The 27,832-nt window shown below is 44.0% G+C and overlaps 1 protein-coding gene across 1 annotated transcript; it reads left to right on the top strand.

Moving 5' to 3' along the window:
- Positions 1–4,005: 4,005 nt before the first annotated feature.
- Positions 4,006–26,737, top strand: HHLA1 (HHLA1 neighbor of OC90). Its single transcript, XM_020879815.2, has 16 exons — positions 4,006–4,084; positions 5,247–5,306; positions 6,556–6,615; positions 7,878–7,958; positions 8,493–8,576; positions 8,950–9,033; positions 12,250–12,333; positions 12,542–12,598; positions 12,703–12,795; positions 15,652–15,915; positions 17,792–18,037; positions 19,177–19,245; positions 19,577–19,651; positions 22,737–22,893; positions 25,102–25,184; positions 26,374–26,737. The coding sequence occupies exons 1-16, from the start codon at positions 4,006–4,008 to the stop codon at positions 26,415–26,417; spliced, it is 1,620 nt and encodes a 539-aa protein (XP_020735474.2). The 3' UTR covers positions 26,418–26,737.
- The last annotated feature ends 1,095 nt before the right edge of the window (positions 26,738–27,832 follow it).

Consider the following 27,832-nt stretch of genomic DNA (forward strand, 5'->3'; position numbering starts at 1 on the left):
AAAGTGAAGGAGAATGCAGCAAAATAATGACGACCCAGTTTTATGGTAAATTTCTGGATATCTGAGCCAGTCTTTATAACCTTGAGGAGTGTAATTCTATCCGCATGGGGGATACTGTCCTTCTTATATTAGAGTACCACCATCTTTTTTTGTTGTTGTTTGATCTTTATTTGCTGATGCTGCTGTTGTTGTTGTTTTTGACCCTATCACTACGAGGCATCTGGGATCTTAGTCCCATGACCAGGGATCAAACCCACGCCCCTACATTGGAAGTGCAGCGCCTTAACCATTGGACCACCAGGGACGTCCCCCACCATCTTTCGAAAGAACCAACACTTTTATTTATTTGTTAAGCATTTACCTAGCCCTTGCTCTGCACCACACATCATTCATGGTGTTTATAAACACATGTTTGAACCCTCATGGCAGCTGAAGGGTGAGGAAACAGAAGCAGACAGAGGTTTAATAACTTACACAGCAGGAGAGGCAGAGCCAGGAAGCCAAGTCAGGCAGCTGCGCTCCAGGGTCTGTGCTGGCACCTCCCGCGCCATGAGCTTCACAAGGTTTTTTGAGTGAGTGAAGGTGAAGTATTTTTGCCCAGATGACACTTGCCAACTCAAGATGCAAGTCAAGTCTATGTGACCTTAACCCTCCCTCTGCCCTGGTATCCCCTGGTGGTCCAGGCTCTCAAGGGGGAGGCAGGCTGGGGGGCTGACCTCCTGAGTCTGATTGAGAGGCGAAAGCCAGCCAGTTCTGCTGGTGTGAGCTGAAAAGTGGGCAGAATCTCCCCAGCCCCCACCAACCACTCATGCTGCCCCCTCCTCCCCCATCTCCCTCCAATTTCTGTTTTCCTCTCCAGGATTGAATGGGAGTGAGAGCAAAAAAGGAGCAGTTTAGGGACTTCCCTGATGGTCCAGGGGTTAGACCTTCCAATGCAGGGGCTGTGGGTTTGATCCCTGGTGGGGGATCTAAGATCCCACATGCAGTCAAAAAAATAAACACACATTAAAAATTAATACAATCCATTTAGCAACTTTTCTAAAAAATAAATATATATATTTAAAGGAGCAGGTTATTGGGACCCTTAGCAATGTGAAAATACTTTAAAAAGGAGAAAGAACCACCTGAAGGCTATGGGGTGAGATGGCCACCATCTTAGCTCATGTGTTGAACCCACAGATTCTGTTTAATTCAGTAGAGAATTCACCGAACAGCCACGCCAGGGCCAGCTCCACAAGTCTATGTTAAAAGCAAGTTCCCTTTTATAAAAAACATCTCCCACTCTCCAAACTAGGGTAATTCCAAATCTTAGATGAGATACACTAAGAAATGAGTCACACTTTCTCTAAAATTGAAATTTAACTGAGCGTCCTGTATTTTTATTTGATAAATCTGACAGTCCTACTCCAAATGCATAATTTGGTCAATTACAAAGAATAAAAAACAGACAGAAGAAAAAGTGCATTTTTCTCACAGCAGGATCAATAGAAATTGTCATCTTAAAGTTATAAATGTTACGATGTTTACTCTTTATAAACGGAAAAGAGCAGGTCACACAATGAAACAGGAGTCAACCAAAAAGTGAAACAGAAGTGTTTATTATACAGATGTGGATAATTATTTTTCTATTATTAGTTTATGTCCATTCACTCTGTATGTTTCTGGTATGATATGAGGACCTGGGATGGACAAGGAGGAGGAAGCAGGAAAGGAGGAGAAAAGAGAAGAGAATGAGAAAGGAATTACGTTTCCAAAATTTTCTCTGTGTCAGAGGCTGCCCTTGATCCCATGTTTCATGATCTGACTTAACCTTCACAAAGTGTCTCCATGGTTGCTACGACTGTTTTACACACGAGGCTCAGAGAGGCGAAGCCCTACTTTCGCAGCAGCTAAAGCACCAGAGAAAAGACTCTCAATCTAGTTTGCCATATCGTCCACCCACCCCTATCTTCAGAACCCCTTTAATGGAGAGAATTCTATGTCCTGGACTCACTAGTCTCTCTCTCTCACCCCCTTTCTGTCAATTTGTCTATGCAGAATGTATCACAGTTGAGTGTGAATAGCGTGAATTAGTTATTCGTGTGCCCTTCTCCAACAAGTTACTGAACAGCTTTAGGCAAGGGGCATGTCTGATCTGTTCCTGTGTCACCAGCCTGCCCAAGATGATTGGCATATGTATAGAGCGCCTATATGTGCCAGACACTGGGTTAAATACTTGAGATTCATATCTTAAATCATCACAAAGACCTCCTGAGCTAGGCTCTCTTATCCCCATTTTGCAGATGAGGAAAACTGAGCTTCAAAGAACAGACAGATTTAATAGAGTAAAAGGACTCTAAGAAAGTCCCAGTCTCTTGCTCCCTTTAAGGCCTGTCTCTGTCCAGGCTGACATCCAAAAGAAATACCACTAAAATACCTACCAATAATTAGAAAGCAATTTAGAGGACTTCCCTCTAAAGTGGTGATCCAGTGGTTAAGAAGCTGTACTTCCACCTCAGGGGGTGTGAGTCTCATCCCTGGGCAGAGAACTAAGTTCCCACAATCCGTGTGGCCAAAATGTAACAAATTAATTAAGTTAATTAAATAAAAAACAATGTTCCCAGGTGCTGTTTTCTCTTTAAAAAGAAAAAAAAAAGCAATTTAAATGTTTACAAGAATCTTTCAAGAAAATTCCAAAGAAGATGCTTCCATCAATAGACAGCTAAACTTCTTAAAACAGCATTTGCCATGAAGATTCTCAATTCCTGAGGCAATTTCCCCAAGCCTAGTGCAATTTCTCTTGACTTTTCTCCCCTTCCCCAATTCACCTACCAGCTCTGTTCCATTCTTCACCTCTGGCAAATTGCTTCTCTTTTGAAATCAAGTCTGTGCAGCCCATATTAAAGGGTAATACATTCATACCTACACATGGAGATTGTGTAGTTGTGAAGTGATAACGTATGTCAAGCAGCATTCTGTGTGGTGTCTGGCACAAAGAAAGCACTCAATAAATTTTCACCATCCTTCCTATTAGTCTCAGCTTTGCAGCGTTAACTGTCATATGATTCTGCATAGCAAATTCCCTGATGAATGGCTGGCACACGGTGCTACAGAAAAAGAGAGTGTGAACACTCATATGGACATGTGTATTAATACAATTTTCCTATTTATAAGCAGCAGTGATGCTGTATTTGAAGGGTATTTCCCATCTATGTGCTACGTGCTGAGTCGCTTCAGTCACGTCTGACTGTTTGCGACCCTATGAACTGTAACCCTACAGGCTCCTCCATCCGTGGGGATTCTCCAGGCAAGAGTACCAGAGTGCCATGCCTTCCTCCAGAGGATCTTCCTCATCCCAAAACTGAGCCCGCATCTCTTATGTCTTCTGCTTTGGCGGGCAGGTTCTTTACCACTAGCACAACCTGGCAAGCTCATTTCCCATCTAAACAGTCAGAGAACCCAAGGAAGAGACACTGATTCTCCCTAAATATGCATGCACCCCCCTCTCCGTGTTCCCAGACTTCCTGCAGTTATGCAGGACCCCACGAGCAATTCTGGTGGAAAGCTGTCAATAAAAGTGAGCATGTCACTTCCTGCCAGAGCATTTAAGAGTTGGTGTATAATCCTCTGACTCTCTCTTCCACTGCCACCATGAGTCAATGACTAAGGAGGCCACAGGGATGGAGAACATTAAGAAGGTGAAGCCTCCACTATCTGGGGTACGTGAGTAACCCTGCAGAACCAAGTTCCCCACCAATGTGCAGCAAGTATAGACTAAACAAGAAATGAACTTCTGTGGTTGATTTCAGCCAGTGAGGTTGTGGAGTTAATTTGTTACCTCTGCATAACCTCACCTATCAGAACCACAAGTGCCTTTTATAGATTATTGTTTCTAATGATGCCCCATGCGGTGTTCTCAATATTACTTTCCTGGTGGATATTCTGCATCAGCATGGTTAGTAATTCAGCTGATTTCCTCCAAGTGCTTGTGTTGCTTGCTTCCAGGTGGGCCAGAGTATGGCAAACATGCCAGGCTGCCTGCTTCCTGGTCCTCTGGTGAGGCTGTGCCTGGACCTCACATGTGCCCTGTCCCTTTTCAACTCAGGTGGGTCTGGTCAAAGTCCAAGTGTCTTGGTCTATAAACTCTGTTTAGATATTCATTGTTCTTTAGAGAATTGTAGCATCCAGTGTTTCAGCCCAGAATCTTAAATGATCAAATTTACTACTGCCATTAATTAAAATGGCAGTAGTAAATTCCCCATTTCTGATTTTGTCCCTCGTCCCATTTATTCTGTTGCACTCGAGTCCCATTCATGCAACAGAATGCTCTTCCCCTCCACAGTGACCATCCTTGTCCAAACATCACCTTCCCTTTGCTGGACCACCAGGAGAGCTTCCAAAACCAGCTCCCTGCTGCTTCTCTTTCTCTGGTCTCTCCATGTTCCATTCTCCACTCACCAGTCTAAGGCATTCTCTCGGACATTTCATTACACCACTTCCCCAGTTCCTCCTTCATTTCTTTCTCCTCCTCCCAAAAAGTAATCAATGACTTTCTACTGCTTCTCTTTGGGTAGCATCCTAAGTCCTTCCAGACTCTATGTGATCCAGCCCACTTCCCCAGCTCCAGTTCCTACAATCCCTTGTCTCCATCCTTTCTGCTCTCTCATGGAGGCCTTCTTCCAGTCTGTAAAATAATACTCATGCCCATCTCAGACCCTGGGCTCAGGCTGTCATCTATACACTGAATACCCTCCGAGCCAGCTTTGTCTCTGCTCAAATATTCTCATCTTTCAGATCTCAGTGGAGAATCATCTCCCAGGGATGGCTTTCAGATCACTGAGATTCGATCAGGCTCCTGTTCCATGCACTCCAAATGCCTTTCAACATAACTAACGTTGTTTGAAATGATGTCCATGGGTCTTCATTTCTTTCATGTCTGCCCTCCCTGCTAGACTCTAAGTTCCTTAAGGATGGACTCTGTATCTATCTGTTCTCTCATACTCTCCCAGTGTCTAATACACACAATGCCTAAAATCTAGATGCTTAATGGCGTGATTAACTATTAGAATTGCTATAGTTAATCCATAAATATTTAATGACTAAATTAGTGAATGAATGAGCCAGGCACATGTTGGATTTTAAGCAAATCCACATTGTAATTTTATCATCTTTAAAAGGCTTATTTTGGATTAAATTTTCTCTGACATTATTTCTTTGTTATAATTTCTCTGAAATCTTTTCTTTTCTTTTTTTTTTTTTTACTTTAGTGTCTTCCTTTAGAGGAGAAGCTGAGAAGGAAAATGTCATGATTTTCCTACCTACAACAGGTAAATGGGCAGGTGGTCCGTCCTAGGACAAATACAGCATGCTGCTGCTCCTACAAGGGATCTAAAATCGTCAGACTTAAAGAAGCAGAGATAAGAAAGGTGGTTGACAGAATCTGGGGCGGGGAGGGGAGATGGAAATAGGGTGACTGGCCAGATGTGGGATTTAGGCACATCACTTAACATTTCTGGACTTCAATTCCTCCTCCTTCAAAGGGAGTGATGGATAAGATGACTTTTAAGGATGTTATAAATTTCTGGGGCTGTGCTTCCACAATACCATTTTACTCATGAAAACTTTTATTCCAGCATCTGGAAATAAACAAGTAAAGAAGGAAAAGGATGGGACTTGGCTTGGTGAAACAGGTAACTAGACCAGTCCTAAAGCCTGACTCATGCTGTAACACGATGACCCATTTTCCAGTCTCTCTGTGCCTTGGTTTTTCCATCTATAAAATGGGTACAAAGCACCTGTCCATTGGAATGTGACAGGAAAAGTCATCATTGCAACAATGGTAGTAAATGATGCAGCATGATTAAGAGGCATCTAATCCAAAACAGCTGACCTTTCAGGTCTAGGCTTTGCAGGGATGTCTCCTCCATCCTCTAGAGCACCTAGAGGTGTTGCTAGCAGCTTGATATTCCCTGTTTGACTCTCCTCACGTGGGATGACACGTGAGTGTCTCTTCTCCATCTAAACCACAGACAATAGGCTCTGCAGACATGGAGACAGGGTCCTTTCCCATTGACTTACTGATACCAAACACCTAACGTACTGCTTGGCCCTAGGTGAATATTTATTGAAAGAATAAAGAATGAATGAACGCCTTTGGTATTTCAAGATTTCCTTTGACATTCTCTTCTTTGGCAGCATGAAATTTGCAGAGTGGGCAAGTGACTCCCTCTTCTGGAAGTATGTTCTGACTCTATTACCAGGGCTCGGTTGAGCAAATTTAAGCAAGTTTCTTCTGCTCCCTGAGCCTCGGTTTCCCAACCCAGTAAAGAGAAGGGATGGATTAGATGCCCTGCATGGGAATCAGCTTGTCTATTGATTAAAATGTGCATTTCTAGAGAATGTCCAGTTCAAAGAGGCACGAACCCCAGGGCTGGGGGAGGTGTTGCAGTGCATCCAGCAATGGTGAACTTCACGAAGTCAGAGGGCAATTGTAGAACAGACCTCCAAGGCCTCTCCAGCAGCATGGGGTTGGGGCTGAAGGCTCCATTTTTCTCCTGAAGGCTTTTCTCTTCCTAGTGTCCGGCCTCAGAGAAGAAGAGAGGAGAGAAAAGGAGATCGCTTTTCTTGACACTACAGGTGAGTACCACACTCACACACACACACCCAGTGCTCCATGGGGGCCTGGACCACTGAGATCACTTCTCCGACCACTGGACCCCCCCATTCCCAACCCCCAATACCAGGGGTTCCCTGGTGGCTCAGACGGTAAAGAATCCGCCTGCAATGCAGGAGACCCAGGTTCAATCCCTGGGTTGGGAAGATCCACTGGAGAAGGAAATGGCATTGTGCTTGTATGCTGGCCTGGAGAATTCCATGGACAGAGGAGCCAGGTGGGCTACAGTCCATGGGGTTGCAAAGAGTCAGAAATGACTCTAGTGAGCAACTAACACTTTCACTTTCACTTCCCAACCCCCACAGCAGGGCTGCAGCTTCTCTCCAATCCTCAGATCGCTTTAGCCACAATTATTTGAACAAGAGTTGAAAAAGACACTGTTTGCAAAAACATGAAAAGCAGCACTGAACACTGTTTCTACCTTGTCACATCTCTCCACTTGGCTGCACACTACCAACACATGGGCAACTGGTGGATGGATGGATGAATGGATTTAGGTACTGATGTCCACACTGTGTGCGGTGCAAAGTCGCTTTCAGTCATGCATGTCTGACTCTTTGTGACCCTATGGACAGTAGCCCGCCAGGCTCCTCTGTCAATGGGACTCTCCTGACAAGAATACTGGAGTGGGTTGCCTTTGCCTTCTCCAGGGGATCTTCCCATCCTAGGGATCGAACCTGGGTTTCTTAGTCTCCTGTATTGGCAGGCAGATTCTTTACCACTAGCGCCACCTGGGAAGCCACTGATGTCTGGAAACTATTGAGGATGGAATTCAAGCATCAGAATTCTGGAATTGAAAACAAAGTCTTTCTGGTGAGGCTAACGGTCAGCCAGGATCTGAGCCTCTCTGTTAGACAATGTCATTATTTGTATTATATAGAACTTTGAGAACTCCTGGAATTTCCTGGAGCTGATATATTACATACAAGTATCCCCTGCCAATCTCTACTCTCTCCACTTGCAGAGGTACACTATTCCCTAAAATAAGTGCTCCTTGTGTTTCACCCAAACTTCTCCTTTCTACTCTTGCTTGTCACTGTGTATGTCATTAGCTGTCACCTCCTGAGGACAGGAACTGCCTTTTATCTTCCAAATCCTTGTGCCCAACGCAGAGTGTGAGTTCATATCCAAATAGGAGGTGCATCTGCCTGAATGCTGGAAATGAGGAACTTTTTCTGTTGCCAAGAAAGGCCTGCTGGTGACATTATCTTTGAATCTCTTTCAGAACTGCCTGCAAGGTCGGTCGATCTGTCTGCACTTAACCTCACAGAGCTGGTGAATGGTATGCTGAATAGAGCTTTAAAAGGTAACCATTTTTTTCTTTTTTAAGCACAATCCAGGTTCATTTTTGTCTTGTTCCTGCTTCACTTCTGGACTCTCCATGACCCGGGCAAGACCCATCCTGTTTCTGCGTATCTCAACTCCCTTGTGTTCTGAGTGGAGGATGTGTGTCCTACTTAACTCATGATGAGATTGAAAACATCCAAATGAAGTAGGAGGCCTGCCAGCATTTTGAGAGCAAGATGAGTTCCAAACACAGCACCTGTGTAGTCATCGCTAATCAGAGCTATATTGTGAGAGAATTGCCAGTTTAAAGATGGATCAAGAAGTATAGTCAAACAAAACAAAACAAAACAAAAAAAAGAAATATAGTCAAGGGACATGTATTTTTGCATTTGGGGGTTTGCTTTGCTTTGGTTTTTATTATTTTCAGTGTTTATCATTTTATTTTTATTTGTTCATTGTGTTATTAACCTCTATGATCGGTTTAGTAATTTCTATTACTGTTCAATATTGTTGGTGGGCATTTGCTCTTTCTTTATCTCGGTATCTCTTGCAGATAGCAAGAACTTCTTCTCCTTGTTGAGTGTCACTTCCTATAGTTCATTTGCCTTCCACAAGTTTTCTGTGGCCATTTATAACAGTAAGTGCTGCCGGCTCTTCTTTTATTTTTAATTTATTTTATTGAAGTATAGTTGATTTACAGTGTTGTGTTAATTTCTGCTATATAGCTAAATGATTCAGAGATATATATATGTATATATACATTCTTTTTCATATTCTTTTCCAATTATGATTTATCACAGGATATTGAATATAGTTCCTTGTGCTATACAGTAAGATCTTGTTGTTTATCCACTCCATATTAATAGTTTGCATCTGCCAATCCCAAAGTCCTGATCCATCCTTCCCTTCTCCCTTCCCCAAACTCTTCTTGGTGGTGAGAGTGGTAAGTGATGGACAGGCAGGGCCAGGCTATGTGTCAGGGCTGCTGTGTACTGCGTTTCTCTTCACAGTTTCCAACCTGAAGACTGTGGATCCAGCCAACTTCCCCACGCGGTATTGCTACTGCTTAAACAACCGAACCAACGATTTGTCAGGTTGGTACAACTCATCATGAGGCTTGCAACTGATTTTGCTTGTGCCCTTTTAGATAAGTAGAATTTTTTTTTCTACTCAGACTAAAATAAGAAAATGCAGTGATATCTATTATGCTTAAATATGTGCACATTCATTATCCCAGAAATTTCCTTTCTTGGTTTTCTACCAAGAAATAGTTCTATTTGTGCAGAGGGGCAAGAACAAATGTATCATTGTTTAAGAGCAAAATCTGAGAATGATCTAAACACCCATCATTAGGAAAATGGTTGAATAGTCTGCTGTATAATTAAATCTTGGAAAGCAGCCATAGACAGTACATAAATATGTACATGTGACCAGATTTGGTCTGTGTATGGTAATATTCCCATGACATTTTCAATTAGAAAAAGGAACTTGCAAAATAAATAAAATGAGTAAAATAGCACTGATGAAAAAATATATGCCTATCTGAACACTGGGTGGATGATTACCTCCAAAAAGAAGATTAGAGTTTGGGTATGAAATAGCAGAGTGTTGATTTAGGGAACCTGATATTGTCTGATTTTTTTTTTTCAAAGACAGTATATTCATGTATCTGCCATGTTTTCTATGATGTTTTATAATCCTATTTAAACTAATCAGCAGGTCTTAAAAAACATTCCATTCCAATGAATATAAATATGCATCATCCTTCATATGAATTCATAATGTTCATTGAAAAAATATACTATAATTTATTTATCTCCTCCTGATGCGAACCTTTTTTTGCCATTCTCAACAGTGCCGTGATGAGTACCTGAGTACAATCACTTGGAGTACTTGTCCAATTACCCCTATAGGATAAAGTCTTCAAGATAGAATTGTTGTCTGACAGGAGGGGGAACTTGTGATGGTTCACATCACTAAACATTCCTCTAGAAATCTTGCATAAGTTTACGCTCTTACCAATAGTGTTGAAAGTGTGAGCTTTTCCTCACCCTTGTCGACACTGAGTACTGGCGTTCGTAAGTCATTACCAATTAGATAGACGAAAAGGAACTTTCCCCTACTTCCTATTATATATGAAAGTAGTTGAAATCACTCATCTACATGTTGTTAATCAGTTAGATAACTCACATTTTCACCAAAACAAAGAATGTCTTCAAGGCAGTGATAACTGATTTTCTTCCAAGCTGAGGACCTGACTTGGGAGCAACTCTAAAGGGAGAGTTAACAAATATAATTGAGTAAGCGATGTGTATGAGCAGTGGTAGAAATCTTCAGAATTGGGGCTTTAGCACAAGGCAGCTCTCAGCTCGAATTCAAGCCCTGCCGCATACTCTAAGACCTTGGGAAATTTCCTCATCTCTCTGAAGCTTGCACAGAACTTGAACTCCATCCTTGGTGTCTGGGCTCCAAAGCCATGCTCATAGCTTCTGTGTGATATTAATGTTGTTGTTCAGTCACCAAGTGGTATCTGACTCTCATGACCCAACGGACTGTAGCAGGCCAGGCTTCCCTGTCTTTCACCATCTCCTGGAATTTGCCCAAGTTCATGTCCATTGGTGATGCCAACCAACCATCTAATTCTCTATCGCCCTCTTCTCCTTCTGCCTTCAATCTTCGCCAGCATTAGGGGCTTTTCCAATGAGCCAGCTGTTTGCATCAGATGGCCAAAGTATCAGAGCTTCAGCTTCAGCATCAGTCCTTCCAAAGAGTACTCAGGTCGATTTTCTTTAAGATTGACTGGTTTGAGCTCCTTGCTTTCCAAGGGACTCTTGTTATGTGATGTATGTGATATTAATAGTGGACTGCAATTGTGGATTGCATTTCTTGGTCTGTTTATGAGTCTGTCTCTCCCACTAATCTCAGCTCCTGATGGGCAGAGATGGGGCCTTACACAGTCCTCCAGTGCCCCAGTGATGTCTGCCATACGGTAGACACTCAATGAATGCTTGTTAGATGAATGAATTAATAACAATGGAGACTTGAGAAATAGAAAGAAAATGGATGGCATGAGAAATAAAATACTTCCGCTCTTCAGTTTTTACCTTTACCAGTGTGACTAGGGACAGACTGGTCCAAACAGACGTAAAGAGGGATGCCTACCTTCTTCAGGGCCAAGTGTCCATACTGTGTAGATGCACCACCGCGACACCCTCCAGGAGACTAACCGTGAGCCCATGCGGGTGTAGTAATGACATCGCACCAAGACTCCAGCTCAGATAGGGCAGCGCCCACCTCCCGTTGGCCTCACGTGCCATGTACATTTCACCAGTTGTCACATTACCTTTTCATACCTCTCTGAGCTCCCTATTTTCAATGTTCTGGGTTCTATATTTTCAACTCAGCTTGCCCCCAACGCCAGCTCATAACCCTATTACTGAAAGCAATCATTTATACAAGGCATGATGGGAAACTATCCACGGGACCTCAGAAGGTTCTTTAAAAATTCACTGTTTGGGGCTCCTAGAATAAATGCTCCTTGTTGTAGAAGCCCAAACCTTGCTGGGTCCTGGAAAACGATAAATGGACAGCAGAGGCGGAGGCAGCTGTGTGCGTAGGAAGTGTATTAGGAACTTTCATCGGTCAGCGGCGCCCGCCATGTTGAGACTTGTTCAGAATGCACTGAGAGAGAGAAGATTTCATAGTTGAAATGTGGTAAGATTGTCTCAGGCTCCTCCCATCAGACTTCTTAACATGGAGGGCGGAAGAGCTTCCTTGTTCTATTTTGTGGAGAGTTCTTGTCTCCTTTGATAGTCTGTCATTTATAATCCACCACTAGATTTGATACCATTTTGAAAATCCAAAGTTACTTAAATTTACACCCCATGTCTGCAGAACTGCTTCCTACCCAGTGAATTTGGTGAGATGAAATAGTGAGGTGTAAGGGAAACAAATCAGAAAAATTACTGATTTTTTTATTACTCAATACTCTGGTCTCACACAGCTCTTTGGTACTGGCAGAGAAGGGTTTGGGTGGTGGGGGGCAGGGGGAACGGGGGTGTGGTGCAGACAGGGAGGGAAATGGGAGAAGAAAGGAGATTATAGTGGTAGGTCTTCTGCCTGCCTAAAATTAAGACTTAAAAAGAAACTAGTAATATTAAAAATGGTTGTTAGTTTCCCTCAATACACTGAACTAAATCAAACTTGTAAAATTTACTTTGAAAAATCCACATACGATCTACTTTTCCTCTCACGGCTCTGAAACCTAAACCAAGTTTCAGAAATGTAACCTCCCTCAACCTGTCTTACAGATTTCACTGCCCTCCTGGTGGACATCATTGGAAATTCTAGCAGCTACCTCACAGAGATTTTTAAATCAACTTCCATCCTCTCAGGTGTGCTCATCTTGAAAATGCTTGGCAAATATTGAGATTTGGCACTCACTATGGAATATGAAAAAGCAGGGCTTCTAAATAAGGAGTTAGCCTTATTTTCCTGTAACAACTGGAGCTAGAAATTTCCAACTTAATTTTCATTTCAACTAAAGACTGAACAGCTTGAGACCCATTGCTAAGTCCCGCTGTGTCCTGGTCTGTCTTGCAGTGAGTCAAACGAAGGAATCCGACTGCATCTTCATCTGCGTGATGACAGGAAAGTCAGGTGAGCCACCAGTCATTCTTGACCAGCTCTCTGAGCTGAGAATTACACACAAACTCTCCAACAGGAAAGCCCAAGATTTGACCCTGTTGGTGTGGTTTCTGCAGGACGGAATCTTTCTGACTTCTGGGAGCTGGCGGAAAAGTCCCCTGTTATCAATTACACATTTACTAGCAACATATCTGGTGTTCTGGGTGAGTGCAACCCTCCTAAACTCCCACAATAGAATCCCCAGACCAGGGTCCCAGCTAGCAAGCTGAAGATTGAATGCTACTCTCACTTCATTTAGCTGTATGGTATTAAAACCAGAGGATTTTGTCATTCAAATTTTTTTGGATTTCTAGATTTTTTTTTTTGCAAAGAGCTGGCAGCCCTGGATCCGCCCTCTCACCCCTGGCGACAAGCAAATGGAGTTGAGCTGCCACCCCTCCCCTGTTAGGAGAGACCCCTTCTCCTTTTTTCCATCTCCCTCATGTCTCCCTGTGGCCTTGCACTTCTTTTCTCATATAAACGACCTGACTTTTGTAGGTATTTGAATTTGTGACCCTATTATAAACATTGCCAATCTGTAATACCCAGACGCCATCCAACCATCTTCTGCCCCTCCATACTCACACCTACCCATCTTTCTGCATCTTCGCTGGCGCCAGGTGGCATTTTGGGTCACCTTAAAACTTTCTCTTCTACACTTAGCTGTCATTTCTAGCAGAATAAAGTGTCTGCAATGTGGCTGATCTTCCAAGACCATTTGCGACTACTGTGATGGTCTTAGTTCATGTTCTCATCATCTACCTTTACTATAGCAGCCTCTGAACCAATCTCCTTTGACCCAGTCTCTTTATTTCTCTGAAATATCCATCCATTCCCAAAAGAGTGATAGTATGATTGGGTTATATCTTTTTACTGCTCAGAACTCCTAATTCAGCAGCAGAGGGTCCTAAGTCCTTAGCAAGGAGTATACACTTCTCTATCATCAAGGCCACACTTATCTACTCTCTTTACATAAATCTCTTGCTAAAACTATATTGAAACCCCTGCCTCGTCTTGCAGATGGCATACATCTCCACACCTTTGGGATTTTGCTGTTATCCCAGAATGGAACTTCCCTACTTTTCCATATTTCAGAATTCAATTTGTCTGTCAATGGCTAATTCAGCTACTGACTCCTCTTTCCAACAAAATCACTTAACCAAAATCAGTCTTCTGTCCTCTGTAATCCTACAGCACTTATTTGAACTCTCTGTTACTCCAGATTAAAGCACAAATGACTTTATCTGCGTGCCTCCTCAAGGAATCACTTGAAGGCAGAGGCTGAGTCTCCTTTAGCTCCACGGTCTGCCTTCATCTTGATGCCTTGCACTGTTCTTTGTGCACAGTAGGTTCTTCATCATTGTTCCTTGGACTGAAATGAAGTTTGCAATCAACTCCAATTCCACTTCACAAGGCTGCCTTGATTGGTATTTATTGTAGGTAGGGTGTGAGGGTGTGCTAAGTCGCTTCTGTCATGTCCAACTCTTTTATGACCCCATGCACTATAGCCCACCAGGCTCCTCTGTTCCTGGGATTCTCCAGGCAAGAATACTTGAGTGGGTTGCCATGCCCTCCTCCAGGGGCTCTTCCTGACTCAGGGATCAAACCCCACGTCTCTTATGTCTCCTGCACTGGCAAGCGGGTTCTTTACCACTAGTGCAACCTGAGAAGCCCCTTATTGAAGGGCGTCTCTTAGTTATGGAAGTTATCAACTTGTGCTTGATAAAGAGATGCAATGGGCCATTGGTGGGTTCCTTTCAATTCTGAGGACAGATCTGAGGGTTAAGCCAATCTCACTTCTTCAGAGAGTCCTTCCATGACTTTCCACTCCCAGTCTCAATTAAGTCTCCCCTTTTGTGCCCTTTCTGTAAAATTTTCCAAACAACAGCTGCTTGGGAAGAGAGAACGTGTGGACATGTTGACCCAGGGTTGATGTGCTTGACAGCAGTCTCCTGTCTGAGTGACGGTTTGATTGGCAGGCACTCAGCCCCATGTCCCTTCATCTGGGAGCAAGGACCAGGCTTCTGGTGCATGTGGGGGTGATGCTGAGTCCAGAAGTAAGGCAAGAGAGAAGAAATGAGGCTGCAGGGCTGCCTTCTGCAATTGTATTGCTTGTGCCCAGCACATAGTTACCTGCCAAACAGGCAACTAGGGGCTGAAACCCCACCTGTCTGCAGGCCAGCCTTTGTCTATCCAGAGGATTGGACCTTATGTGCTACTGGGAGCCTGTCCTAGTCTGATATGGGGCCCCATGCCCTAAGCCACCCTTCCCCCAAGGTCATCCAAGGGCACTGGGGGGATCTTCCTCTGAATGAAGCCTTCCTGCTGTCTTTGTAGGGGGCTTCCCAGGTGGCTCAGTGAGTAAAGAATCCACCTGCCAATGCAGGAGATGCAGGTTTGATCCCTGGGTTGGGAAGATCCCGTGGAGGAGAGTATGGCAACCTACTCCAGTATTCTTGCCTGGAAAATTCCATGGACAGAAGAACCTGTGGGGCTACAGTCCATGGGGTCACTAAGAGTCGGGCATGACTGAACTGGCATGCACACACATGCTGTCTTTGTGGGAACCTGTCTTTCAAGTGGTTTCTGCCTGAGAACCCCTAGTTCCCAGGTTTCACCTCTGGCCCCTAGTCATACCCCCAGGGCACTTGAGCAAACCTAAGCACTCTTCCAGGGACCAGCGTCAGAGCCATGGAGGGGCAAAGGGCTGCGAGGTGGGCGAGGACACTGAGGGAGTCAGGTTCTGTTCAGCAAACACATCACACGTCTGATGCTTTCGGTCTGACAGCTTTGCATTCTGTGCACAGGGCTTTTTCCTGCAGTGTTTTCAGAGCTTGACATTTCAGCTTAGTTTCAGCTCATTCAAGGGGAAACCCTCCTCTTGGTGATGTCAGGTACTGTTCCGAGTGATTTTGAACCACTGTATTCTGTATATTTGCCGTCCAGTGATCTTCCAGTGTCGACAGTTCTGTGTCCAAAATATCAGCTTAGTAAAGCTGCTGTTGACTGTCTCCTTAAATGTGCAGCTACCAGGGTGTCAGCCCTGACTTCACAGCTCACACCCACAAGCCAGCAAACACTACTTAGGACAAGCCCCCTACATGGAGCCCAGAGGCCTGGAGTCTCCACTCTGGGAACCTCTTCTGGGACAGACAAAACGCCTCCTTCAGAGGAAGAGCAGACCTTGAACACAGACATGCTTCCTGAGCTTCGCAGCAGAGCCACAACCAAGGCCATGGCCAGAACCACGGCCACCCTGGACACGGCCTTTCCCACCCTCCCAGCCTCTGGTAAGATTTCTCACTTTTTCCTCTCCTGGCTTGTTTGCCCCCCCCGCCCCCACCCCAGTTCCCTCTGGGCTCTGATAAATAAGTGAAATGCTTCCTTTATCCCTTCTCCACCAACCCCTTTCTTCAGCATCCCTTAAATAAGAGATGTGAACCAGTCTGGGTCTAATACATATAAGCAAAGGTGACAAATATCACTGGTATAATATCTTTCTAATGTTTATTTTTATAACATTTTTATTTTTAAATAGTTCAACATTCACAGTTGCAAAAACGGTACAGAAGTTTCCTGGTGCACTTCATGCAAGCATCCTCCAGTAATAATATCTTACACAATTGTATTATATTGTAACATCAGGTATTTTTATTTCAGCAAAGAGGTTGGGAATATCTCTCCTTAAATTCACACACTAATGAAATGAAATGAACTCAATATTTTATGGCAGGCAGGGTTAGGTTAATGTGTAGCTGGCTGGATAATGATGCCAAGAATATGTTTATGACTTGATGTCAGTGTAAAAAGCTGCTGCCCATGACCTGCTGAGAAGTTTCTTCCTTTCCTATCATGTTTGTGGACACTGATCAATGGTATTACCACTAAAAATGTAAAAGACATTCTAATCTTATTTGGAATAAGAAACAACTGAGATAACTCTTTCATTAAAAGACAGTTATGTCTCAATGAGCTCCAACAATGGACCAGAGTCACCAGAATTCATTCATTCATTTACTTTTCAATGCATGTATTTAATATCAGACCCCAGGCTAGCTGTTAAAAAAAAAAACCCCACAGCTCTATCAATGTTCTCTTTCCTTCCTGAGCTCTCAGACCTGGGAGAGAGGCATAGGCAAGCAAACTGATTAGTTGTTATTCAGCCTACAAAGAGCTATTATTCTAGAGAACCTAGAGAGAGGCTCCCCTGAGAAGGATGAGCATTGATAAAAGTCAGGCAGGCAGGGAAACAAAAATGAGGAAAAGAAATCAGCTTTACTAACTAGAAAAGTTTGTAGTAATATATCTGCACCTAGACAGTTATACAAAGGAAGAAAACTTTCTGGTATAACATGAAAAAAGATGTGATTGCAGGTGGCAAGGGAAATCATAAAATACCTAGCTATCACCCTAACAGGGAAAGTGCTTAGTCTTATGTAAGAAAAACTACCTAAAACTTTAACAAGAGTAATAAAAGCATGTTTAAATAAAGTGATATATCATGTTCTCGGTGAGAAATCTGAACATTTTTAAAATGGCAACTGTTCCCAACTTAACTTATAGCTTTAAAATCCTCCCAGGAGTTTAGGTTTGTAAAAACCTGAAAAAAAATTTTTTTGATTCCTACCATGGGAATGAGCAAGTGAAAACCATCTGATGAGTTTTGTTTAAAAGATCAGCAAGAAAAGACTTGTCTTAATGACTATTCTGTGATATTGTCAGGCTGGTGTCATCATCACCATCACCTCCATTTTAATGGTAAAGCTAAAAAGAGTTTGGTGACTTGCCCCAAAGTTCACAGCACAGAGGAGTTGGGGGCAGAATTTACATCTCCAGGTCTCCTCACCTTCAATCTTGTAACCGTTCCACTATGCAACATAATTAGAAATGTATTTCTTAAATTTCACAGGGTCCATCATCCCCCAAACCACACTCTAGCTGACTGTTTAGTGGCCTAGGAATCTGGAGAATTTTTTCTTAATTGGTAGTTAGGAAAACTAAGTTTAGTTTGGTCCCCTTATTCCAGCTCAGGATAGAGCTGAAAGCCCTGGATTATCTATATTATGTGTGCACATTGCATGTACCCTTTGATTATATGTCAATGTCTTGTCAATTTTACATATGAATCAAGGCAGTCAAGCATGTACATGCCCTATTATCGTGCAGCTACTAGGAAGGTGGCCAGAACTCCATGGGTGACGGCCCACAGACAGGCCCAGGCTTCCACTCTACCCATGCCCTGGGCTCAGGTCACCAGTGAGAAAACTTCTGGAGGGCCTCCCTGGAAGACCCCTCCCTCCTTGCCTACATCTCCTAAGGCCGAGGAGACTATGAACACAAGGAGCTTTTCCCAGCCTTCTGCCAGGACAGCAGCCGCAGTTGGCACCCCATCCCAGACCAGCCCAACCTCAGGTAAGAGAGAATGCTCACTCCTACTTCCACTGTTGTTGTTTAGTTGCTGAGTCATGTCTGACTCTTTTGTGACCCCATAGACTGTAGCCCGCTAGTCTCTGTCAGACTCCTCTGTCCACCTGTCCATGGGATTTCCCAGGCAAGAATACTGGAGTGGGTTGCCATTTCTTTCTCCGGGGGATCTTCTCGACCCAGGGATCAAACCTGCGTCTCCTTCATTGGCAGGTGGATTCTTTACCACTGATCTACCAGGGAAGCCCCCTACCTCTATTAATTACATATAAATGTAATGATATGTACTTTAAAATGTAATCACAATATGTGGATGGCCTGAGCTCTGAAAATTTGTTGTCTGATTCCAATTATGTGTTTGTTTATGTATTTATGTGTATATGTATGTGTGTGATATAAATATACACAGAAAACAAAAAATATACCAAAATAAGTCTGAAAAGAAATCCACAACACGTTAACCTTGACTGTATCTGGGAAGCAGAGAGGATTTTGATTTTTCATCACTGCAGTGTCATGAATTTTCCATATTTTCTACTCCTGTAACCAGACAAAAGTGGTTTCTGTGCTTTGTAAAATTCTGTTTATTTATTTTGGCCGTACTGGATCCTTGCTGCTGCTTGGGCTTTTCTCTAGTTGCGTGCAGTTCGCAGGTTCATTGCAGTGGCCTCTCTTTTGCGGAGCACGGGCTCTAGGGTGTGCTCGGGCCTCAGTAGTTGCAGCTCCCGGGCTCCAGAGCTCAGGCTGAGTAGTTTTGGCTCATGGGCTTGGTTGCTCTTGGCATGTGGGATCTTCCAGGATCAGGGATTGAATTCATGTCTCCTGCATGGGCAGGCAGGTTCTTTACCACTGAGCCACCAGGGAAGCCCGGTTTGTGTGTTTTTAAAATGATTTCCTCTGACCCCTGTAGCCAGAGGCCTTTCTTCTAGGCTACTGTGTTCAGTGGATTGTAGCATTCCTCGCTGCTGTGCTATTTCTAACTGATTTCTGCATCCTCAGCATCCTACCAGGTACCTGACTTGATAGGCAGCAGGGGATGAGCAGGGCAGGGCTGGTGGCAGGGCACCACTTCTGCTCAAGCAACTTAGGAAGACACTCAAGCTCACCTCTGTCTCCTCTCATCCCAGGTCCATCCACCCCTGGCACGCAGACTCCAAGTCCTACCAAGGCTCCAGCCCCCAAATATCCACAGGCAGGTAAGAACATGGCCTTGCAAAGAGAAGCACTCTACCCTGGGTGGGAAGTGTAGTTTAGGGGCAGTGGCATGAGGCGATGGGGGTGTCTGCAGGCAGAGCAAGCTTGCTATTGTACTTTTCTGATTCTAGCAGGAAAAGAGGCAGGAGAACTAAGTCTTGCTGTGCTGTGCTGTTAAATCACCCTGGAATCCTGCATAAATAACTTCCTCTATCTTGACTATAATTTCTCTATAGATTTGAGAGCTCTTTAAGATGCCATGATTCTCTGGTTGTATGTATAACCCAAGACCATTTCATTTTGACCTTTCTGAGGCCATTGTCACCTATGCAGGTGACCTCCCAGCCATGTGGCCCTTTATACCTGGAGAAGAGTCAGCCTTGATCCCAGGAACCCACCAATTTTCAAGTACGTACCAGTGCCCTGTCGCTCCTATAGCTTTTGTTTGTTTTGGATGAAGTTGTGTAGTATAATAAAAAGAGGTTTGTTTGATAAATTTAGATTCAGACTGCTGGGATTAAATCCTAGCTCTGCTATTTACTGGTGAGGTGCCCTCCTACGCTCAAATTCCAGAATTCAGTTTCCTCTGCTGTCAAGCAAGAATGATAATAATTGTTGTGGGCACTAAAAATGTCTTTCCTCTGCAGGGTTTTGTATTGAGTAAGATAATGTGTATGGAAGTGATTTGGAACTGGAGAGCACCATATAACTTAATTCAAACAACTTTTATTGAATGAACGCTCATTGAGAAAGTGCTATACGCTTTGCAAATGGAAGCCATTCTTACATTGAACATAATGTTAGCAGACAGAGGGGAAGGAGAAAAGGATGACTCCAAATTTCAACCCCTGAGGCTTCCCTGACAGTCCACTGGTTAAGACTATGCTTTTCCAAAGCAGGGATGCAAGGGGTATGGGTTCGATCCCTGGTCAGGGAACTAAGATCCCACATGCTCCATGGTGCTGCCCTCCCCCCCAAAAAAGTTATATTACTATGATCATAAAATATGTAACCATTAAGGCAATTATACTTCAGTTAAAAAGAAAGAAAGAACTGGGATAACTTTAACAATAAAAAGAAAAAAGAGGGACTTCCCTAGTTGTCCAGTGGCTAAGACTCCTTGCTCCCAATGCAGGTAGCTTGTGTTTGATCCTTGGTCAGGGAACTAGATCCCACATGCTGAAACTAAGGCCTGGTGCAGCCAAGTAAATAAATACTTTGTTTAAAAAGACTGTTACAGTTACTTAAAGAAATTGACAATCATTATTATCAAATAAAACAACTCAAGGATTTTCATCTGAAAAAACAAAATGACCCTTAGAAGTTGTTTTGCAGCCCATGCAAACTAGAAAAACTTATATTGGTGTCCTCGAGCCCTATTTTCCTTTTTTTTAATTTTTAATGTTTTAATCTTATTTTTATTTCTTTTAAAACATTTTTTTTTAAATGTAGGCAATGCATGCACATAGAATAAAACTTTTAAAATTTTTAATTGAAGTATAGTTGGTTTGCAATGTCGTGTTAATCACTACTACAAGGCAAAGTGGATCAGTTACATACATATATGCAATATATATATATTTTGTAATATTCCTTTCCATTATGGTTATCATAAGATATCAAATACAGTTGTCTGTGCTATATAGTAGGTCCTTGTTGTTCATCCATTTTATATATAAAAACTTACACCTGTCAATCCCTTAAAAAAAAGAAAAATTTCTTTCTCCCAGCTGTTGAGTGCCATTAACGTCTGTTCTGTTTGAAAGGCCATCCCCGTAGGTACACTTCGTTCCTTTTTTTTTTTTTTAACTTTGGAGTGTAGCAGATTACCAATATTGGCACAGTTTCAGGTGAACCGTGAAGAGACTCAGCCGTATATGCACATGTGTCCGTCCTCCCCTAAACTCCCCTCCCACCCAGGCTGCCTCAGACACCGGGCAGTTCTCTGTGCTCTGCAGTAGGACCTTGTTGGTGTGTACTCCATCCTTACGGAATTCAAGAGGAAAACCTGTTCGGGCTTGCATGTGGGTTTTCAGGACTCCTGACAGAGGTTCAGAACTTGGGGTTTCTGTGGTCTAAGCTGCATTTTCCCAACTTTTGAAGGTCCAACTCTCTCCTCTGTTTCTGTGGAGCCAGTTTGCAGAAGATAGAAATGGATATAATGTGAGTCTTTCAAAGGTGGTTGAGTTCTCAGGTCCCTCTCACTCCTGGATGCCTTTCAAGACTAGTTTCCTGAATGTTCCCGCACCATCCAGTCACATGTCAACACGGCATTATTAAATTGCTGGATCCTGCACCGTCTCCTTTTTCATATCACCTAAGATCTGCCTTGGCCCTGCTCTAAACCTGCAGTGAATGGTGAATGGGCCTTTCAGACACAAAGATTTGATTATGCTACCGCAGGAAATTACAGCCCTTTTTTCTCCAGGTTCTAAAACACGTGAGAGGTGCGGATGGGGGCAGTGGTCGGAATGAATTTTAGAAAACATATTGGCTGTATCTCTCTGGATCTATCCCTGGAGAAGGAAATGGCAACCCACTCCAGTATCCTTGCCTGGAGAATTCCAAGGACAGAGGAGCCTGGCAGACTACAGTCCATGGGGTGGCAAAGAGTCGGACATGACTTAGTGACTAAACAATAACACTCTGGGTTTATATCTGTGTCTATTGTTGTTCTTTAGTCACTAAGTCATGTCCGACTCTTTTGCAACTGCATGGACTGTAGCCCACCAGGCTCCTCTGTCCATGGGATTTCCCAGGCAAGGTTACTGGAGTGGGTTGCCATTTCATTCTCTAAGGGATCTTTCCAAACCAGGGATTGAGCCCATGTCTCCTGAATTGGCAGGTGGATTCTTTACCACTGAGCCACCTAGAAAGCCCATCTCTACCCATATTATCTACCTCTATATAACTCTAGCTATCCATCATCCCATCCATCTAATGAGGAATGTAAAGTTTCTCTAGGAATTTTCAGGGATACCATCTCTGATTTCCTCCAGGAATCGGTCCCTCATCTTTCTTCCTCTCTCTCTAGGATCTCTCACAGCAACTTTGATAGTCATGGTGAAGCAAGGCCATGTTTACCTGTTGGTCCAGAGCTACCTGAGACCATGGGCAAGACAATATTCACCTACCACAGTCCCTAACAAAGGGAAGTGAAATGAAGTGAAAGTCGTTCAGTTGTGTCCGACTCTTTGCAACACCATGGAACTGTAGTCTGTGGAATTCTCCAGGCCAGAATAGTGGAGTGGGTAGCCTTTCCCTTCCCCAGGGGATCTCCCCAATCCAGGGATTGAACCCAGGTCTCCCACATTGCAGGCAGATTCTTTACCAGCTGAGCCACAAGGGAAGTCCAAGAATACTGGAGTGGGTAGCCTATCCCTTCTCCAGGGGATCTTCCCAACCCAGGAGTCGAACCGGGGTCTCCTGCATTGCAGGGAAGATGCTTGCTAAATGCTTGTTGATGTGACTGGTCTGGGATTGCATCTTCCAGGGTGTCCTGAGCCGCTCCCTAAGGAGGGGGCTAGGACCGCTGCTCCCCTTGCGCTGACAGTGCAGAAGCTCAACCCTTGTCTGATGGAGCTGTGCCGATTCTTCCAGCAATGCCTCTGCACAAGCCAGAAGAGAGAGCCTGGGATGGAGACCAGGAGGTAACCTGAGCCACTCACTACTCTTTGCATCCAGTATTTGCAGGCTTCTGACTCTGCTCGGCTCCTCTGCAGGCTCCTAGGCGGCAAGACGTTAAGTAACTAACACACAGGTGACAGCAGTACCTTGAGGGATGCACTCCCCAGTAGGTCTTCTGCTGCACTGTCACCTCCTTGAGAGCCAGGATGGAACCATTCATTTCTGGGTCCCCAGAGCCAAGGGGGGTGGCCATGCCACAGTGCAATCAAGTGTTGTCAAGTTGACTTGCTGCATCTGCTGTTACAAATCTGCTGGAATTGTGTTGCATTGTGTTACATCTGCTGGAATAATTACAGAGGACTTTGAGTGGCCCTGAGCCCCAGTGCCCTCAGTTCAGTTCAGTTCAGCCACTCAGTCATGTCTGACTCTGCAACCTCATGAAGCACAGCATGCCAGGCCTCCCTGTCAATCACCAACTCCCGGAATTTACTCAAACTCATGTCCATTGCATCAGTGATGCCATCCAACCATCTCATCCTCTGTTGTCCCCTTCTCCTCCTGCCCTCAATCTTTCCCAGCATCAGGGTCTTTTCAAATGAGTCAGCCCTTCACATCAGGTGGCCAAAGTATTGGAGTTGTAGCTTCAACATCAGTCCTTCCAATGAATATTCAGAACTGATTTCCATTAGGATGGACCAGTTGGATCTCCTTGCTGTCCAAGGGACTCTCAAGAGTCTTCTCCAACACCACAGTTCAAAAGCATCAATTCTTTGGTGCTCAGCTTTCTTTATAGTCCAACTCTCACATCCATACATGACCACTGGAAAAACCATAGCCTTGACTAGACGGACCTTTGTTGACAAAATAATGTCTCTGCTTTTTAATATGCTGTCTAGGTTAGTCATAACTTTCCTTCCAAGAGTAAGCGTCTTTTAATTTCATGGGTGCAATCACCATCTGCAGTGATTTTGGAGCCCTAAAAAATAAAGTCAGCCACTGTTTCCACTGTTTCCCCATCTATTTCCCATGAAGTGATGGGACCAGATGCCATGATCTTAGTTTTCTGAATGTTGAGCTTTAAGCCAATGCCCTCAGCCTGGTATGATTTATTAGAAGAGAATAATTTTGTCTATTGTTTAGTCACTAAGTCATGTCTGGCTCTTTTGCACCCCCAAGAGCTCACCAGGCTCCTCTGTCCATGGAATTTCCCAGGGATTTTCCTTCTCCAGGTAAATTGAAGGTGATAGAACCTGGGAAACCCTTACTGCCAAGCTCTACATGAGCAATAGGCTGTTCCCCAGAAGCTTCCCAGATGGCACTAGTGGTAAAGAACCCCCATCCCAGTTCAGGAGACATAAGAGATGCAAGTTCAACCCCTAGGTTGGGAAGATCCCCTGGAGGAGGGCATGACATCCCACTCCAGTATTCTTGCCTGGAGAATCCCATGGACAGAGGAGCCTGGTGGGCTACAGTCCACAGGGATGCAAAGAGTCAGACACAACTGCGGCAACGTAGCACAGCACAGAAGATCCTAGAATCACAGAATGATAGAGATGGAAGCGATTAGAGAATGTTTAGCCCAGCCTCCTTGTATATCAGGTGAAGGATTGACAAGGAAGTGGATTCCCAGAGTCCAGCATCGAGCCAGTGATACAGCTTGCATAGAAAACTCTTCTTCCTAATGATATCTGTGACCTTTTCACTGAAGCCCTTTGAAGCAATCTCTACAGTCACCAGCCAAGAGCAGGATGTTGTCTTGCTAGGTATTGGCTGCATGGTTAACTCTTAACAGCCCAGTATTCTGACCACCTCACACAAAAATAGATGAATATCACCACTGATTGATCTCTTAGGGTAATTCTGGCGCTGCTGGGGAACTTTGCAAACAGTATCTCTTGTCATCCGCAGGATACACTATAAGTGTAGATTCTATTATTGTCTTTTGTTTATATATGAAAAAACTAAGGCTCGAAGAATTAAGTAATCAGCCTGAAGTCACACGTCCTGGCAAGTCCTAATGGTAGAACTAAGAATAAGTCTTTCTGACTCTAAAGTCTGAACATTTTCCTATGAAGACTCATTCTCTACCTTTCCTCCCACAGCCTGTAAAGATGGAGAGAGAGAATTCTTTGTTGTGACTAATTAGCCATTATGACTTTCTTTTTTAGATGGTTCTCTTCTAATAGCCACAAAGGATAATAACTACTCTCAACTGTGATTTCAATCTTTAGGTATTGTCTTGACTACTATTCCTGGTTTCTGAAGAATGCAACATACATCTGTCAGAGGGTGAAAAGGGTATTCCATTCACACAGTAAGTACACAGCCAGACTATTTTACGAAAAATGTCTAGAACTCTGCCTTAGCACAGGATCAGTAGGACGAGGTGTAACTCATCTAGCGATCATGAATCCTAGACAAAAAGACTAGAGTATTTCTGAGTTCCTTGGCCTAACAGTTTGGAAACAAAAAAAAGTAGGAGTCAGCCCAGCAAAGCATTGTTTCTTTCTGTGTGCTCTTGGGCAAGCTTCTTCCCTTCTCTGAGTCTCCCTGTAAGCTCTAAAGACAAAGACAAATGAAACAGGAGATAATCACGATGTAAGCACTCAAATGCCTGAGCAGAACAAAGTGTGTACACAAAATTCAAGAAAAAGAAGGCAGCCTGACCTGCTACAAGTGGGAGGTAGGATACCTCTGTCCTTGTCCTTAGGCATCCTCCGAGGCCAGACATCTTCGTTTTAATTTTCACTCCTGCTGACAAAAATTGCTGATGTAGTTTGTTCCCAAAAGCAACAGTTTGGCCATTTTATTGTTCCATCTTCCTGAACTGTCTGGCCAAGGAAATCTGGCTTTCTAAAAATCATGGAACCAAGTTGAACTCTGAAAAACCCCTTTGAAATGTAACTCAAATATAAGCTGAGTAGTCATATGGCCGTGCATTATATTACAACAGTCAAACAAAAAACAGTGCAGTCCTCCAGTCCTTCCGTGTGGCTTTTATTTAACTAATTAATTAATTTATATTTGACTGTGCCGGGTCTTCATTGCTGTGCGGGCTCTTCCGTAGTTGCAGAGAGCAGGGCTACTCTCTAGGTGCGCAGGCTTCTCATTGCAGTGGCTTCTCTTGTGGATCTCGGGCTCTAGGGCATGCGGGCTTCTGCAGTTGTGGTTCTCGGGTTCTAAGAACACAGGCTCAATAGTTGCTGCACACGGGCTTAGTTGCTCTGTGGCACATGGAATCCTCCGGGACCAGGGATCGAACCCGTGTCTCCTGCATTGCCAGGGGATTCTTTACCACTGAGCCGCCAGGGAAGCCTGGAAAGCAAAGTCTTGACCACTGGACCACTAGGGAAGTCGTTGCACGAGCTCCTTCATTCTCTGATGTTGACTCTGAGCGACACCCTGTCCAGTGCACTGCCGCACCCCTCTAGGAGGAGCCTGAGCCAGAATTTATTTCTCTGTAGCATTCCCTTCTCTCTCTCTCTTTTTTTTTTTTTTTCCAGCCTTAAAACAAAAGTGCCTTGAGAACATCTGCAAGTCTGTTTGAGTCTTGAAAAAACAACGGGGCCTCACAACACCCTGGGCGACCTCTGTTCATCCTGGCCCCTGGCCCATGTTGGCAGCATTTGCAGAATTCACCCAGGCTCCAGCTCCAGATCATCAATTAATTGAATGTGGGTCTTTTTGGAAGCAGCATCTCTTTCTCTCCTGTGTAACATATTGAAGGTAGAAGAGCATGTGTTAGAGCTCTCGTAGTCAGGGAAGTGATGCCAGCCTCCTTGCCTGCCCTAGTAGCAGTGCTCAAGGAGCTCCCACGATGACTGAGACTGAAGAGGTGGCATGCAGGGTGTGATGCCAGCATGAACAAACCAGCCCAGGCACTGAGGCTCTCGGTACCCAAAGTGACTTAAACTTGGGCCTTCAGGAAGACGACACAAGCATAGATGAGGAAGACCGAACCCATCCTCTGGACAGAGTCACATAGGATTTCTCTGTGCTGTTTATCCAGACAATTTAATCAGACACTGTTCTATGAATCCAGACAATCCTCCAAGCCCCCTAAGTAGGAGGTGATGAGAACCTTCCCTCAGGAGGAGCTGGAAAGAGTTGTTTTGTGGATGTCTTGTCTTGATTTCTCTTCTGTGCATCCCCAAGGCCACTCTCAGACTTGACGATAGATTAATGGGACTCATAGAAGTCAGAAAAGCTATTATAGTCACCTCTCCCAGTGATGACAGCAAAAAGAGATTAAGGTCAGCAAAGGGAAAACGTACAGAGGGCAGAGTCCAGGCACAAGCTTCCGGCTCTCCTCTCCAAGTGGAGTCACACAGCACTGGATTCTTCCACCAATGATATATGGCAACGTGCATGGAATCTTGTCAACCAGGAAACACCCCAGCCATGCAGTCCAGGGTTTTTACTGGGGTAACAGTCATGTGGGGACATAAGGAGCCCATATGTCTGAGCTTAGGTGCTCAGGCACCAGCTCCTTCAGGGGTCAGGCTAACACTGTGTGACCCAACGCCCCCACGATAAATCACCTTGTTAGCTCAGACTACCTGGCATGATCCAAAGTCCCAGGTATAAAATGATACTCTTTTTAAAATCTTTTCAATTTTGTATTTGGGATATAGATGATCAACAATGTTGAGATAGTTTCAGGTGGACAGCAAAGGGACTCAGCCATACATATACATGTATCCACTCTCTCCCAAACTTCCCTCCTATTCAGCCTGCCACATAACATAGACCAGAATTCCCTGTGCTACACAATAGGTCCTTGTTGGTCATCCATTTTAGATATAGCAGTGTGTACGTGTCGATTCCAAACTCCCTGACTATCCATTCCCCCCATCTCCCCACCTGGTAACCACGAATTTGTTCTCTTAGTCTGTGAGTCCATTTGGAATATTACTCAGCCATTAAAAAGAAAGAGATAATGTCATTTGCAGCAACATGGAT

The sequence above is a fragment of the Odocoileus virginianus genome, chromosome 15 (assembly GCF_023699985.2).
Source record: "Odocoileus virginianus isolate 20LAN1187 ecotype Illinois chromosome 15, Ovbor_1.2, whole genome shotgun sequence".
Taxonomy (NCBI): Eukaryota; Metazoa; Chordata; class Mammalia; order Artiodactyla; family Cervidae; genus Odocoileus; species Odocoileus virginianus.

What these genes read in the sequence shown, in the direction of transcription:
- HHLA1 (XM_020879815.2), top strand. Translation starts at nt 4,006, where the DNA reads ATGCCAGGCTGCCTGCTTCCTGGTCCTCTGGTGAGGCTGTGCCTGGAC. An exon ending in CGTGATGACAGGAAAGTCAG is followed by an intron (nt 12,599 to 12,702) that starts GTGAGCCACCAG and finishes TGGTTTCTGCAG; the next exon opens with GACGGAATCTTTCTGACTTC. An exon ending in CCAGACCAGCCCAACCTCAG is followed by an intron (nt 18,038 to 19,176) that starts GTAAGAGAGAAT and finishes CTCTCATCCCAG; the next exon opens with GTCCATCCACCCCTGGCACG.